General features: G+C 40.1%; 4 protein-coding genes across 4 annotated transcripts in view; 3 read left to right on the forward strand and 1 right to left on the reverse strand.

The window, feature by feature from the left end:
- Window positions 1–14,499, reverse strand: part of LOC145448355 (adhesion G-protein coupled receptor V1-like) — a 94,180-nt gene that overhangs the window by 49,085 nt on the left and 30,596 nt on the right. Inside the window, exons 45-64 of the mRNA XM_080326736.1 lie at window positions 14,185–14,441; window positions 14,048–14,121; window positions 13,256–13,405; window positions 13,062–13,192; window positions 11,988–12,247; window positions 11,655–11,807; window positions 10,383–10,605; window positions 9,226–9,345; window positions 8,527–8,721; window positions 7,259–7,489; window positions 6,261–6,473; window positions 5,213–5,464; window positions 4,246–4,352; window positions 3,469–3,594; window positions 3,104–3,339; window positions 2,649–2,826; window positions 1,736–1,911; window positions 1,555–1,673; window positions 525–666; window positions 352–460 (exon numbers count right to left, since the gene is read on the reverse strand). Of these exons, the coding sequence (XP_080182862.1) occupies window positions 352–460; window positions 525–666; window positions 1,555–1,673; window positions 1,736–1,911; window positions 2,649–2,826; window positions 3,104–3,339; window positions 3,469–3,594; window positions 4,246–4,352; window positions 5,213–5,464; window positions 6,261–6,473; window positions 7,259–7,489; window positions 8,527–8,721; window positions 9,226–9,345; window positions 10,383–10,605; window positions 11,655–11,807; window positions 11,988–12,247; window positions 13,062–13,192; window positions 13,256–13,405; window positions 14,048–14,121; window positions 14,185–14,441 (3,452 nt within the window). The remainder of the gene's footprint in view (window positions 1–351; window positions 461–524; window positions 667–1,554; window positions 1,674–1,735; window positions 1,912–2,648; window positions 2,827–3,103; window positions 3,340–3,468; window positions 3,595–4,245; window positions 4,353–5,212; window positions 5,465–6,260; window positions 6,474–7,258; window positions 7,490–8,526; window positions 8,722–9,225; window positions 9,346–10,382; window positions 10,606–11,654; window positions 11,808–11,987; window positions 12,248–13,061; window positions 13,193–13,255; window positions 13,406–14,047; window positions 14,122–14,184; window positions 14,442–14,499) is intronic.
- LOC145448361 (uncharacterized) overlaps window positions 1–14,499 on the forward strand; it is a 230,016-nt gene that overhangs the window by 17,139 nt on the left and 198,378 nt on the right. The window lies entirely within an intron of this gene.
- The window catches only part of LOC145448364 (vesicle transport protein GOT1B-like), a 109,389-nt gene that overhangs the window by 17,139 nt on the left and 77,751 nt on the right, over window positions 1–14,499 (forward strand). The window lies entirely within an intron of this gene.
- Window positions 1–14,499, forward strand: part of LOC145448356 (transmembrane protein 214-A-like) — a 245,912-nt gene that overhangs the window by 17,138 nt on the left and 214,275 nt on the right. The window lies entirely within an intron of this gene.

The following is a 14,499-nucleotide window of genomic DNA, read 5'->3' on the forward strand; positions in this document are numbered from 1 at the left end:
GGTCGGAAAAAAATACCCACTTGAATCAACAAAACTTACTCGAACAACCTGACGATCTAAAAACTAAGCCGGTGATATTAGAAAAAAAAAATTATTTCACATCCTCAACCAAACCTAGTTTTTGAAATTACAGACTTTTGGAGTTCCAGTAGAAGTAGTTAGGAAATGTCTTGGAAATAGCTATATCTACTTGAAATTGTAATTCTGCTCAAGTAACAACGCTGACTACTTTGACCACCTATGTGGACTAAAAAAAAACGTCAGTTCTCTGGAATGCATATCATACGGAGGTGGTCAGCAACGAATTACTACTTTTACGGATTACAAGTACTCTTTGTTTCTGTAACTAACCTGCAATGGAGTGAATAGTCCCTTATTCTGATACAAGGTCGAGTGGACTCCACTAGAAAGAGAAGACAGCGATCCTGAGCTATCAAGAAGTGTCGACATAGGACCGGACCTGAAAGAGTGCATGAAAAAAAATTATTAGAAATATTCCAACACCAGGCTATAAACTATATAACCTGTCTGATGATAACGCCAGGAAATATTGAACGCCTTCAAGCTTGAATTCGTAAAATGATGACGATGATGACGCATCGAATGTTTGAACGGCGCTCAGCAGAGGTTGTCTTTTGGAATCGGTTACGTATGAGACAGCCGTACCTTGACGAGAAAAATCGAGGTTGAGATGAATACAATTCGATTAACCTTGTGCAAAATATATTGGTTGGGTAATGAGGTTTTTCTTTTGCGGATGGTATGGTAGAATGGAATCTGAATTAGGATTGTACTGGAGTGTGACCAGAGCCAAAGAGATAATTCAGTTTTATTTGAAGAAGTGTTAGTGTAAATCGTCAATAATACATTCTGCAGCACTCGTAGTGACCCTAAACAGAGTCATATCGATCACACCTTGTCCTACACCGTTAAGTTTTTTTGTTATTATTCCGTGTGCCAATGTTATTTTCTTTACAGTTGGATGAATCAATAAATATTTTTCTCTCTCTATTAAATTCTGTCATGCTCTCAAGTGATAGATTTATCAAAGACAAGCGAAAGATGAAAAACAAATTGTGGCATACTTTAAGTACGCTGCTGATAGCTTGAAAATCGGGCGTTCTAAATGTTTTGGCGAAACACGACGATGCTTTTTACAACCGAGATGACATTTTCCACGTTTCTTGCTTGGAAGATATGGGAGAAGTTTCCAAGTAAACCAAAATCATGAAGAAAATCACGAGTTACCCTTTCTGGAGGAAAAAATGTCGGCCATAGTGGCTAAGTGAGATACGCATGTGTTTCACACGAGCAATTATGGTTATGTTATTACAGGTGTTCAAAGTACTTACTGTAACAGGTAGTGGCAATCTACCAGAGAAGTTTCAGATTGTGTAAGTGGGTTGCTAACCATGTCCCAGGGTGCGACAATCGATAAATCAATTATACAAACCCTAATAAGATCAATGTGTTATCTAGAATGTTTGATTTACCACATGCTATTAGGAATTTCATACCTCCTCAATGTATTTTATAATATAAAAAACATCACACCGTCAACACTGCTCACTGACACTCTCACATTCCCTAGCGATCCTTGCGTCCTGGTGATATCAAACTCCACAATTTTCGCACCGATACCTTCTTCCACCTCCAAGAAATTGTGTTTCTCTCTAAACGAAAATTTCATATAGAAATCGATCGCACTCTTATCCAGCTAATCCAAATTTCTAACCTGTGGTTTCTCGGTTTTATATTGAATCGCCCGTACGGCGCGTCATTTTCTCTGATAACAATCTTGGCGGTGTGATTTTGAGATAGCGTAGCGCCACCTTGCGGATGCGAGAGAGTGATTAGAAAAGACTCGTCCAATTCTGCGATATCATCTTCGAGAGCGGATATCTCAAGAACCTAACGAAATATAATGATTAGGGTTGTTCAAAAAATAAGTTTTTTCTACATATTTTCGCGGCTATGAGCTAAAATTGTTAGATTCGTTAAAAAGCGTTGCACACCAAATGTGGCTCAAATCCAACCAGCAGAATTCAAAAATCTCATTTTCAAATTTTACTGCCCCATGAAATTGTAACGTTGTTTACAAAAACGATGCAAAACAAATTTGACTCAATTCCAACCTGTAGAAGCAAAGTTATTTGAATTTTTCATCAATAATTCTGGGGCTACCAACTGTCAATGCTACAACTGCAACAACTTCGCTGCAACTGGTTGGACTTTGGCCAAAATTGTTATGCATTGTATATTTAGACAAGTTTTAGACAATTTGAATTTTTTTTTTATATTTCTTATACAATTGTATAGTATATTCATTTTGAAATGAACCCGAATGTTTTCGGCTGACACTCGTCAGGAGTAATCGCCAGCAACTAGTAGAGAATTCAAAAGAACATCGTATGTTAACAATCGCATCACAAAATATTTCCTAATAAATTCCCAATTTTCAAACTCCTGTAGCTTCACTTCTACTGATTGGAATTGAGTCAAATTTGGTGTGCAACGTTTTTTTATACAAATTAACAATTTTAGCTAATATCTGTAAAAATCTGAAAAAAATCGGTGTCGGTCAGGTTCTAATAATGATGATAATTTCGTATTTTATCAAAATAGATTAATTTCTGTTATTTACACACCTCTTGGCTCTCCCCGTTTTTGATGGTGATGTATCCTTCGTCGGGGCTTAAATCCTCCGACAAGGTCTCGTAACGTGATCTTCCCTCGCGTTGAATGAAATATCTGACCGATATATCACCGAAAGTGCCGGCGGGAGGCATGCGGGTTATAACCAATTCGGCTTTGCTGTTGGATACGCTAGAATACGACAATGTTTGCAAATAAACACCATTGAAGAAGTGTAATAGATGGACGTGATCATTAAGTTAGCTAATACAGGAGAATACTAATCGTCTGATTAAAAACTGTTAATCATGACAACCTACTTCGCTGGATTAAATGTTTCATCGGACATATGTACATCAAACACTCAAGGTATGCATATGCACAGATCGTGTGTACGTAAAATATAATGAGTCGGTGTCGGTGTAAAACATCAAGGACAAAAATAGATAACCTCCTATTCCTATTTTACCTATTATCATCCGGCTCTTCAATATAAATCACTGGTTCGTTGGTGAAAGCCAGTTTTCCGTGAGCGTCGTCGTTGGATAGAATATAAACGGTGGCCTTGGTTTCCGCGCCTAGCTGCAGTCCGGCGGACGGATTACCGAGAATAACTTCAAAGCTCTCCTCGCCCTCGGGAATGTGATCGTCGTTGATCGTGATGTAATAGAAGACGTGGTCTACGCTGTCTGGTACGATCATGGTCTGAACAAAAATCATGAATTTTAACAGCATCGACATATAAGTACTTGACCGGATCCTGTACAGCAAGCTTGGCGCGTTTCGCGCTATTTTTTCCCAGCGCCGAATAATTACAGTTAAACACTGACTCACCTCTGCTTCGCATTCATAGTCTTTTCCGCGTTCCGCTTTTCCGTTTTGCGGGTACACAAAGAAAGAGACATCGCCGTACGTTCCCTTTTCTCTTACGACAGTCAACGTTACTTGTGTGTCCCTTCCCTACAGCGAATAGGCTTTGTTAAAACCATCCATGAAGACACAAGAACAGAATTGAAGAATTGAATTGAATTACATTAAATCGGGTTTGAGATCAAAGTTAATTAGCAAAAAACAGTTTGAAGAGACTATTGGATAGAGGTTAAAAACTTCAATATACCATTGAATAATATATTAATATTGAAATAAAACCAAACAACTTCGATTGACACATATTTAAGCTTTAGCTCGCCTGAATTATTCAAATCTTTATGCATGCGACGTTATAGCCTATCTGGTGATAACAATGTTGATATACGAAACTCCATTAGTCCTTTCCCATAAGCGCTGACGAGCGTCAGCCGAAATTATTCAGGTTAATTTCGATACGCATACAATACTCAATAGACAGTTGGAACACAGACACAAACACTAACTACTCATTTCACAACAAGCACTACCTAAATAATGTTATATATCTGCCTTTAGCCAAATATTGTGTCACACGCTCACATGATTGTTAGAGAGACGGCTTCATTATTATTGATGGCGCGTACTTAAATACGAACAGGTAACACAGGAATCCAATCATCAGGCCCACGAATACCACAAATAAAAGCTTGCACTATTATACTGATAACAAGAAAAGGATCAAGGATATATGAAAAGCCTTACTTCAACCTCGTTGGTTGTCAAGTTCACTGAGTCGACGTGAAATTGTATCATTCCCTTGGTACCGTCATTAGCGTCGATAAGCACTTGAGACAGTCTATGTTCAGAATCTGTAAGGAACAATGTAACATTTATATATATATCGACTTTTCAATTAGAGTAAAATGAAAAGTGCAAAAGAAAACAGGAAACAAAAAAAAACATCAAGATAATAAGTTTTAGGCTCGTATTAAGCGTCTCCAACGTAGGCGGTCGTGGGCGTCTTCAAGCGACAGCCCGCGTTGCGCTAGGTCAGTCTCCATTGTCGAGCGCCATGTTTTCCGATTCCAGCCACCTCTGCGCCATGGCTCCGTCGGAATGTGATTGATGATGGCGGCGGCTGGTTGCTCGTCTTGGTGCCGCACTAGATGCCCGATTAGGCGGAAGCGTCGTTCAGCTGCCAGTAGACGGCATGGGACCGTTCCTGTGAGCTCTCGCAATGCATTCGTGGACATATGCTCCGGATGGTGAATGCCGAGTGCATAGCGGAGGAGTGCGTCGTAGTTAGCGTTGAGCGTCTTAGCCAGCTTCTCTGTCAGCGTGAGTGCCTCTATTCCGTATAGAAGAACCTGCTCGATAGTGGCACGGAAGATACGGTACCAAGGGAATGCAACATTTGCGCACTACAATAGATAGCAACAGCAAGCAGCGGGAGTAGTAAATACGCAAGTTGACTATCGCAAGTATTTTCAAGCCTTTTTTGACATATTTATACATCTGAACTTGAATCGGAATTAAGAATGTGGCATCGGTATCATAAATAAATTCTGATTACAGTACAAACGGATCCCAATCATCATCGCGCGGTAACTGATAACATTTAAATGTTGCAATATTGAAGCCATTCTATAACTGGATTCAAGTATTCCATTGAGTCGATAGCAGACGATATAGATAGAAATAGTACATAGCTACTACTCCAAGTACTTACCGATAGCAGGCGGTATGAAGTTAATCGCTTCTGGAGACTTCCGTACAAGCACCACACTTGTGAGATTGACGTGAAATATCTCGTTCAGTTCAGGTACGTTGTCGTCGATAATTTTGAACTTTAACGGCAGCGAAGTCACGCCGTCACGAAACAAGATGTAATGCCTGCTCTTTTCGACACCATCGCTGGAGAATGTGAAATCCACGTACGGCTCTGCGGGTTCGACATCGGGGTTTAACGAGCCCAGCGTCCCTGACACAAAAATCAAGAATTGTACACATCCTGTCGAATTGCCAGACGTAAATTAGGGCCGTGGAGTGATTTCACCTTACCAACAACTCCAGACATTTTTAATATACAGACTCTGACTCTTCCAGAAAATCTACCGTGAAAATTATATGTTTATTATATTTTTAGTTATTATTATTACCAAGTGACTTATTTTTTGAGTTTGAAAACACTGTATTCGCACAAAGAAATGAAGTTTTTCAAGGTCAGCCCACGTGAAAAACTTAACATCTTTTGTAACTGCAAGGGCACTTTTTAGTAACATTTGACAACATTTGGTAGTCGGAGTCAGAGCATTCCAACAAACTCTGTCTCCAATGGGTTTTCACAGAATTTATGTGGCTCTCACTGCGTAGAGAGAAAATTTGAATATGTGACTAAAAGCAATATCAGGGAGAAAATTGAATGAAACCCCAAATTCTGACTTTACAGCCCATCATCGCTACTAATTAACAATATTTGTAATTTTCAGTAATATTTACCAGCTAGTAGAGGCCCACAGCAGCCGTAGGCCCATGTATTCGCAATACATTATGTGGGGAGCTCAGAGGTTTGACATTTGCCTTGTATCACCTCATGATTCATACTGGGAGTTTGGTCCGGTATCGCATCTAGTCTTTGTATACATGATATTTTGTCAATTACAATGTTCAGATTGTACCAGAGTACTCCCCTGTCTACGAGCCTATATAACACAACGAACATGGAATTCGAAAAACAATGAAATACATTGTCAAAGTCGAAAATTAATCGTTCCAACCTGGAATAACTTCAAAATACACTTTGACGTCTCCCACCGATCCGAACCCACGTGAAACATACACGTCCAAATGACCCAATGCCTCGGTAGCGCTGGTTATAAGCGACGTTTCCGATATTCTAAATACTCCGTGGGGTTCGTCCGAACCTCTGATGGTGATACTGGCTTGTGACCTTTGCGGGTCGATAGCACCCGCTCCAGAAGAGGGTATGTCTGCAAGAATAACGGCACCAGTGATATTCAAGGAGCTGATAATGCGAAAGGGAATCAGATGAGGGAAAATACTATGTGTAACGAATACAGATAAGACTATTGAGATCAATGCATCATGAGCTGTACATGAAGGTTAATATACTGACAGACTTTATAATTATTGATTTCGGTCACCTGTGCCCTGTACCCTGTACTATATCACAAATTCCCATAAGTCTAATCTTGTTTACATATAATAAAGTTCTATGGTGATTTGATGGTATAGGCTACCTATACATTGGAATGTCATTAGCTTTGTTAGAAGTTAGCCTGCTGCATCGAAATTTAAGGAAAATATCTATCAATCTGTTCTTTACTAAAATATTACCACGGTCAGATCTAAGCTAAAACGAACCTACTGAAAGTCACACAAATCTACTCATTGCTCTTAGGCTGAAGAATATTTTTACATACAGTATCTCATTAAAGCTGTATTTCACAGTTTATGCATTAAACAGCACCATATAAGCGCCGCGGAGGTATTCTTCCGAGATCGGTACAAACCTCTTTACTGCGCATTATATTCATGACCATTAGGCCTACTTAAAATAAATCATGCCTTTATGGAGAATATGTAGATAAAAAATGAAAACAGATAGATATGTTCAGATTTTAAAATGCAGTTGTTTTACATTTGCTTTTTTGAAGAATAATTTAATAATACCAGGAATACATTGCTGAGGAAAAATGCGATAAATTCCAAACCATGTTTGCGATCAATTTTGAAAAGCATCATAAATCCTCACCGTACGAACGTATCCTCTTGAGTACAACACTATATTCCTCCTTGATTTCCGGCTCTTCGTCCGGAATTAGTTGGATCCAAATCGAAGCTCTGGTCTGATCCGGTGCAAGACGGACCACTCCGCTTGTCGCATTAACTCCGTCGATAGAATTCAACGATTCTATTTCCCACCAAACGTCGCAAGAACCTTTGGCTGGCGCTGAACGTGCAACATCCAGCCGGACCGTGTCACCTGGAATGGAAATGATTTTGTCTTTATCTAAATTTGTCTCGCCACTATACACTCTGTAACCTCGTGACAAAGGCATTGCCTAGAACGGTGTTAGAATTTAGGAAATAAAGCAGAAATTATGGTACTTAATCAAGCTAATTATTGTAAGGCAACGATAAGCTGAGATAAGGCTTACTCCGAGCGAGATAGTGTAATGGTTATGCGTCCGGCTTCTCGAGCGGTAGGTCGTGAGTTCGATCCCCGTCCGGATCATACCAAAGACTCGAAAATAGGTATCAGCAGCTATCCTGCTAGGGGCTCAGCAATCACGGATAGCATGGAGGAGAAAAAAAAACGGGGGCGCAGACTAGATGACCTCATGGGGCCATATCGCAACTCCGTCGCCAAAGCATCTCGATGGTGCAGGCGAAAAAGAATACCATATCTCTCTCTCTGATAGCAGACACGCTTCAGAAAAACTAACTTCTCAGTTATAAAATTCCGATTCAACAGTTACTTTTCCAGAAAAAAACACTTCTACGCTTGCAAAATACGATTGATTTCAACATATCTTTTACCGCATCATCATTCGTCACCATTGGTTTTATTAGCAATTATTATCAGTTCAACACCCCACAAAAATGCGATACAATGAAAAGATAGGAAGGTGTCGAAGCGACTTGGAGTAGTCTATGGAATCAGACACCCACCTTGGACTAGGCGATGTAAAGAGGAGGCATGCACACTGAATGAAAAGTAAAAGAAAATGGAATATTGAAACATGGGATCGAAAACAAATAATTATATACCGAGGGAGCTCTGTAATCACAAATGAGATTATGGGTACAGTCGGGACCGTAGCTGTTACCCCGAAAACCTTCGATTGTAGGGAGCCGGGGTGGAAGGGGGCAGAACCACCCTATGGAACTCAAGATCAGCGTTTTGAAGGCGGCTGACAGAGCGAAGTCTTGGATTACATACACACCAAACAAGGGAAAAATATCAAGCGATTGTTTGGCCACGAAAAGCTCAAGAGAGAAATCTAATACAGCCATTACCTTCATCGCCGATAACCACCGTCGACTGCGGATGGAATGATACTATGCCGCCAGCGTTGTCGTTAGCAAGAATAATCGCGCGGACAGATCCCTCTGACTTGCTGACGACCGCGCCGCCTGTGGTCTCGCCGAGCTCGACTTTGAAATCTTCGTTCAATTCCGGCGTCTCGTCGTCGATCACACTCAAGCTGATGACTGCGAGAACACATATGCGGTGAGTGCCTTCGGAATCAGCGGTTCCAAACCTGTTGGTAGGTACTTGAACCCCGCATATGCGGTCATTAAACCCTCGGCAAATCAAGTATTGAATGTGCTTCTTTTGGTAAATTTACAACTGGCCATCCATGAAGAATTGATTGCGAAAATCTCAATCGCAATCCAGAATCAGGCACGGAAATTCGAATAATCAAGGAAAACAGATGTCTTAAGCTCAATGTACCATTTTTAGATCATACACATAGTAATGCAATTAACATAGGCCGTCTGTTCGCCTCAATTATTTGAATTTTCATGCCTGTGACGTCATATTTGGTGATACAATTGTTGATATACAAGCTTCTTTTTAATTCACTACTAGTTGCTGACAATTAGATCTGTGACGTGTGTCGGTATTTCAATATTCGGTATTTCAATATAAAAATATTACTCTAAAGTTCTTTTCCCTTGAATATATATTTTATAAAGATTCAAACATCATACCCTTCCTGGTTTCGCCGTGAGCAAATTTCAATGTCGCGTCGTCGCCGAGAAAGTCGACATTTCTCAAAGCCTGTCCGCTCCGTACTAACCAGTCAACCGTAACGTCTCCCACGGATCCGCCTAAGTTCATAAAATGAGGGGGTTGTAATGGCTCGAGTCAGTTATCATGATACAGGAGCTATTTTACGTCACAATTCCACTCTAAAAGCGATACGAACTCACGCCGAACCCACTTTCTACTTTTAAATATCCAAATTGTTAAACACTGGTTCTTAAACCTTTTAGACCGAGACCCAAATCCGAGTTTTATTGGCATCTCGCGACCCAAAGTCTCATACATCAAAAGGAATACGCGTTTAATACAGTATGCTACTTTTCTACAGGCATTTATGACATTGAGAACGCACAAATAACATTTGCACGCAAAGTAGCTCTATGAAACATGTCTGCCGCACGAGATTTCAAATTGGGGTGCATTATATTCCTTCAGCGGCCACAGTGGGAATGCATTTGAACTACTTGTCTACCCAGGTTGCAAGGACGGGACTATTTGCTGGCGACCATTTCATCAACAGTACATATCAATATCGAATGTTTTAGCCAACCAGCGACAGTGAATTTTGGCAAAGGTTTTATTGCCCACTATCTCTTTGGCACCGCACTTTGCCCAACCATATATTGGCCAAAACGGTATATCTTCATGTTTGCCGGTCTTCATGTTTGCCGGCGATCAAGCCATATTTTAGTAACAACTTTAATAAGTGTCTCGATTGTTGACTAAACAGTGCCCATTACAGCAGCGGTTTTCAAACTTTTTTAAACACGCTCCCTTTACGATAGTGCAAAATTTCGCGACCCCTTATCGCCATAATAGAAAATGCAACCAGAATGCTAGCAATCCCAACGGATAGTTTGATGGCATGGAAGATTGTGACTGCTGATGAAAAAAACCTCAAATATGAATTTCGGGCTATACGAAGGGCTATAACTATAAATCGCGTGGAGAGAGAAAAAAAATAGTCAATCATAACTCTGGTGTTGTCGCGACTCAAAATTATACCCTTCTCGACCCATATTTCCATACTTCTACTCCAGTAATCTACTCCATCAGAAGCACTTAGTTACAATAACAACAGTAAAAACTACACTTCACTTGCCTTTTCTCTCGACGACCATCTCCAGAGACAAGTGCGGCCGCTCTTCCGCTTCGACGGTTTTACCCCCGTCTTTTGACCCCGCAGAGGAGCTGCGAAGGGTGAACATCCCGTACGGGTGATCGTTCTCTGCGATCGTAATGGTTGCTTCCCCGTTTCCAGCGACTCTCGGATGATTTATGGCGGAGGATTCAACATCGATCACGGTGACGTTCAGAATTCGAACCTGATACGTGGAAATGGGGAGATGGTTAGCAATGGAGTACTAGGGTTGAGTGAAAAATAGAAAAATTTTAATTTCACAAAGTGCCTTTGATATTTGGTCCCAAATCTCAAATGAATTACTTCTATCATAATTTCAGGTTTCTGCACCCTCTAGTGAACATGCAATTTCACCGAACGAGCCGAAAATAGCTACTTTTGCCATATCTCAATAACCGCTTATGCTAGAAAGCTAGTTTTGGGCTTAAAATCTGCGGAAGCAACATGTCTCTATCTCCCTTCCATAGAACTTGGTCATGAAACTGTACAGAAAAAAAGTTACAAGCAAATTATTGATTTTTAGACCGCCATTAAAAATGCGGGTTGGTTTTACCAAGTTTGCAATGCCAATTTGCATCTTACAATTTGTGCTTTAACTACAAAATCTTGTTCGGCGGGATCTATCAATTAATTTGGAGTACCTCTACTTTTTTTAAGTATTTTTCTGAGTATCTTCAATTGTATTCGTATTTTAGCAATCATTTATAATCAAGCCTTCTCGGATAGGTTGTTCCAACCGCTATAATAAGAGTCGGCGAACCAGCGATTGTTGGTTATTTACGTTGTCGCAAAGTCTATTGTAAATCCCACATTCTCCCTTACTTAGCTTACATTCCTTACTTACGTTTATTCTTACGTTCATTAGGTTCCGTTGCTGTTGCTGTACTGCGTATCAGCTGCGTGTCAGAGCCAAATTTGTTTTGCATAGTTTTTGTAAGCTATTAGCAATTTCATGAGTTAGCCCAGTGAAGTTTGAAAAAAAAATTTATCATAAATTCAAACTTTTAAAATCTAACAGCTTCACTTCTACCCGTTGGAATTGAGTCAAATTTGGTGTGCAACGTTTTTTTTTAGAAAACCTAATAATGTTAGCTAATGGCCACGAAAATCTGAAGGAAAAAAAGTTATTTTTGAACAATCCTGTCCTCTGTAGAAAAAAGATGTTTTTGTTTATATGCAGCTGAAGGATTGATTTGTGGAGAGATCTAGATATTAGGAATAAGAGAGCCATACCTTGAAGAACTCGTCTAGTTCTGGGATGTCATCGGCAAGCGTCTGCACGATAATATCCCCGGATTCTTGTCCAGCTCGAAGAAGCAACGACGCCCCGATGATAGGCTTGAAATCCATTCCAGACCGCGCTTGCGAGTCGTAAAGCAAATCCGACTGAAATCAAATAACTTGTATTACACCAGGCATAATGTAACCGCGGTCATATTGTGGCCAATTTACATTTTGGTGCAGAAGAAATACGCTACAAGTGATGAAATTGAAGTGGCATACGTCGAATGCGAAATGGATATGTCAAATCATAGCCCGGTAATCTCTCTCAGACGAGACACCTACCTTTTGCTTGATTTTTGAATAAAACATGAATCTGGCGGCCCGAGCAGTCAACACTCTGTCGCTCAAGTCTTTTCCCGTCGACAACTCAAATTCGCCATCTCCGTGAGAAATATCGGGAGACCGCACCCACGCGCACTCGACGGTCAGATCGCTGTAGACAAACCCCACGCAGGCCTTTTGCCTCATGCAGGCCTCGGCGCACGTCTGCAACGGTTCGGTCTGCTGGGTCGTGTCGACTCCGTGCCGCTTTTGAGACACCACTGTCGAAAGAATGTCAACGATTGTGATAGGGAAAAATGTCACAAATTGAAACCGTCCCTTGCGCGTTGTTGGCATCATTTCGAACAACAGAATATTTTAAATCGAGTCAAGTCAAGTAACTATAAGATATATCTGGTCGTGTAGAAAGAATCTCTTCAACAATAGCGCAACTTGAAAGTGTAAGCTGTGCGGTGTTGTAACCAACCCACTACTGTTGAGTCACAGAATATTTTAACTTGAGTCAAGATCCAATTCAACGAGTCAGGTTGGGTACATCTCAAAGTGAGTCGGGTCAAGGCAATTCTTCTGAAATTTTCTGATTTTGAGTCAATTTCAAGTCATTGACCGAGTAGAATATTTGATGACATGAAACTTGAGTCAATTTCGAGTCAATTTCAAGTCATAATTAAGTAAAATACTTGACTCAAAAACTAGACTCCGAGTCACGAGTCAATCTATATTTTTCATATGTGAAGTCCAAGTAAAGTCAAGTCACTTTAGGACTCATGTCGAGTCGCATCAAGTCATTGACCAATTAGAATGTTTTATGACTTGAAAATTGACTCAAAAATTTGTCAGTGAGTCATGAGTCAAGCCGCATTTTTCATGAGTCACGACTTCTCAATTTTTCTGATTTCGAGTCAATTTCAAGTCTTCGATTAAGCAGAATATTTGAATTGACTTGAAAACTCTTGTTCGAGTCACGAGTCAATCCCGGTTTTCCATACATCTAATCCGAGTCAAGCCAAGTTAATTTAAGGCAGTGAATCCAATCAAGTCAAGTCATTCAGAAAAGGTGATTAGTCCACTCACCGTTGCTAGGCACTGTGATAGGCCTTTCGAAATACCCCGTGACAAGATTCTCCCTACGTTCCAAAGCCTCGGAAATCGAGTCAATCTCTTCGGTGCTGTACACGACACGCAGAACGCCAAAAAGACCAGAACTAAAACCAGAGTAGGGTAAATACGCCTTGGAGGGAAGTATGGGATACAATATCGACAATAACCTTCTGATAACTTTTAGCTTGAGATCAGTGGAGCCAAATTCGTTTTCTGTCGTTTCATAACTGGCATTCTCCAAGGTTACGGTGCCGTACGGAAAATCGTTGGCTGGTATCAAAATAGATGTGGTGTCATGTCCTCGGTCTATGACACCCCTGTATAAAGTACAAAAAATATTTATGACTAAGACAATCTTTTGTAATTGAGGCCATGATGTTGTGTCAAAAAATATATCCATTAAAAACTATTGAAAACATTCTTCTACCCAAGAAATTATGCACAATAAAAGGAGACGCCGAATTTGATAACATTCCATCGTTCAAAATATGATTCGAACCTCATAAATCCGAAATAACATTTGTAATTCTGGAACACGGCTGCTACTTACATGCCATTATTATCGCAATTACTGATACAATGTAAAATCGGTACACTGCATGGCAGCGAATTGTAGGAGAGCGTTTTAACATGTCCTTATTCTGACATAGTTACTTACTTTGTGAAAACGTGTTGCTGTAATCTACGAATTGAAATCTATTGTATTATAAAATAAGCTAAATCATGATACATCCACAGAACTCTGGTTTACAGCGTTATGTAGAGTCTTTATGGTTGATACTTCCCGCTATTCACATTATTTGCGACACAACATCTACATCTAAATATTATAAAAAAGTAATGGTTTGAGATATTCACATTTTACAGTAGTCAAGCAACAACATATTAAGTTGCGCGTGTCTTAAGGGTTGGCGTTTGGGTAGAGATTCACTAGCATAACAAAGTTATCAGTTACAAACCGATAGGTCGGCAATATTCGCGTCAATTTCACGTTCACATATTCATCATCTTCGGGTATGTTGTCTGGCATGATCTGGAATGTAAAAACTGGTGAATTATCTATTGAAAAAAGTATTTTAAATCAATGAAAACTTACCTTGATCACGAATTTGGCTGTGTCTTGATTCGAAACTAAATTGATGACACCAGACGAGATATCGATATCGCGAACGTCTTCGGATTGTTCGATTTCTTCGAAACGCTCATTACGTGATTTTTCGTCGGTAACGTAAGCTTTCCATTCGACGGCTACGACACCGGATAAACCCCCTTTTCGCCTCACCGTCAATTCTACCGGAACCCCGGGACTGCCGTCAGTAGGCTCCGACACAACTGTCTGAGCGACAGATATTTCTAGAAGATAACCAAATGAATCACATTATTTCAAAGACATTTCAAAAAATTCACAATT

This window comes from Botryllus schlosseri, chromosome 10, assembly GCF_051294905.1.
Source record: "Botryllus schlosseri isolate E-star chromosome 10, Bs_hap1, whole genome shotgun sequence".
Lineage (NCBI taxonomy): Eukaryota > Metazoa > Chordata > Ascidiacea > Stolidobranchia > Styelidae > Botryllus > Botryllus schlosseri.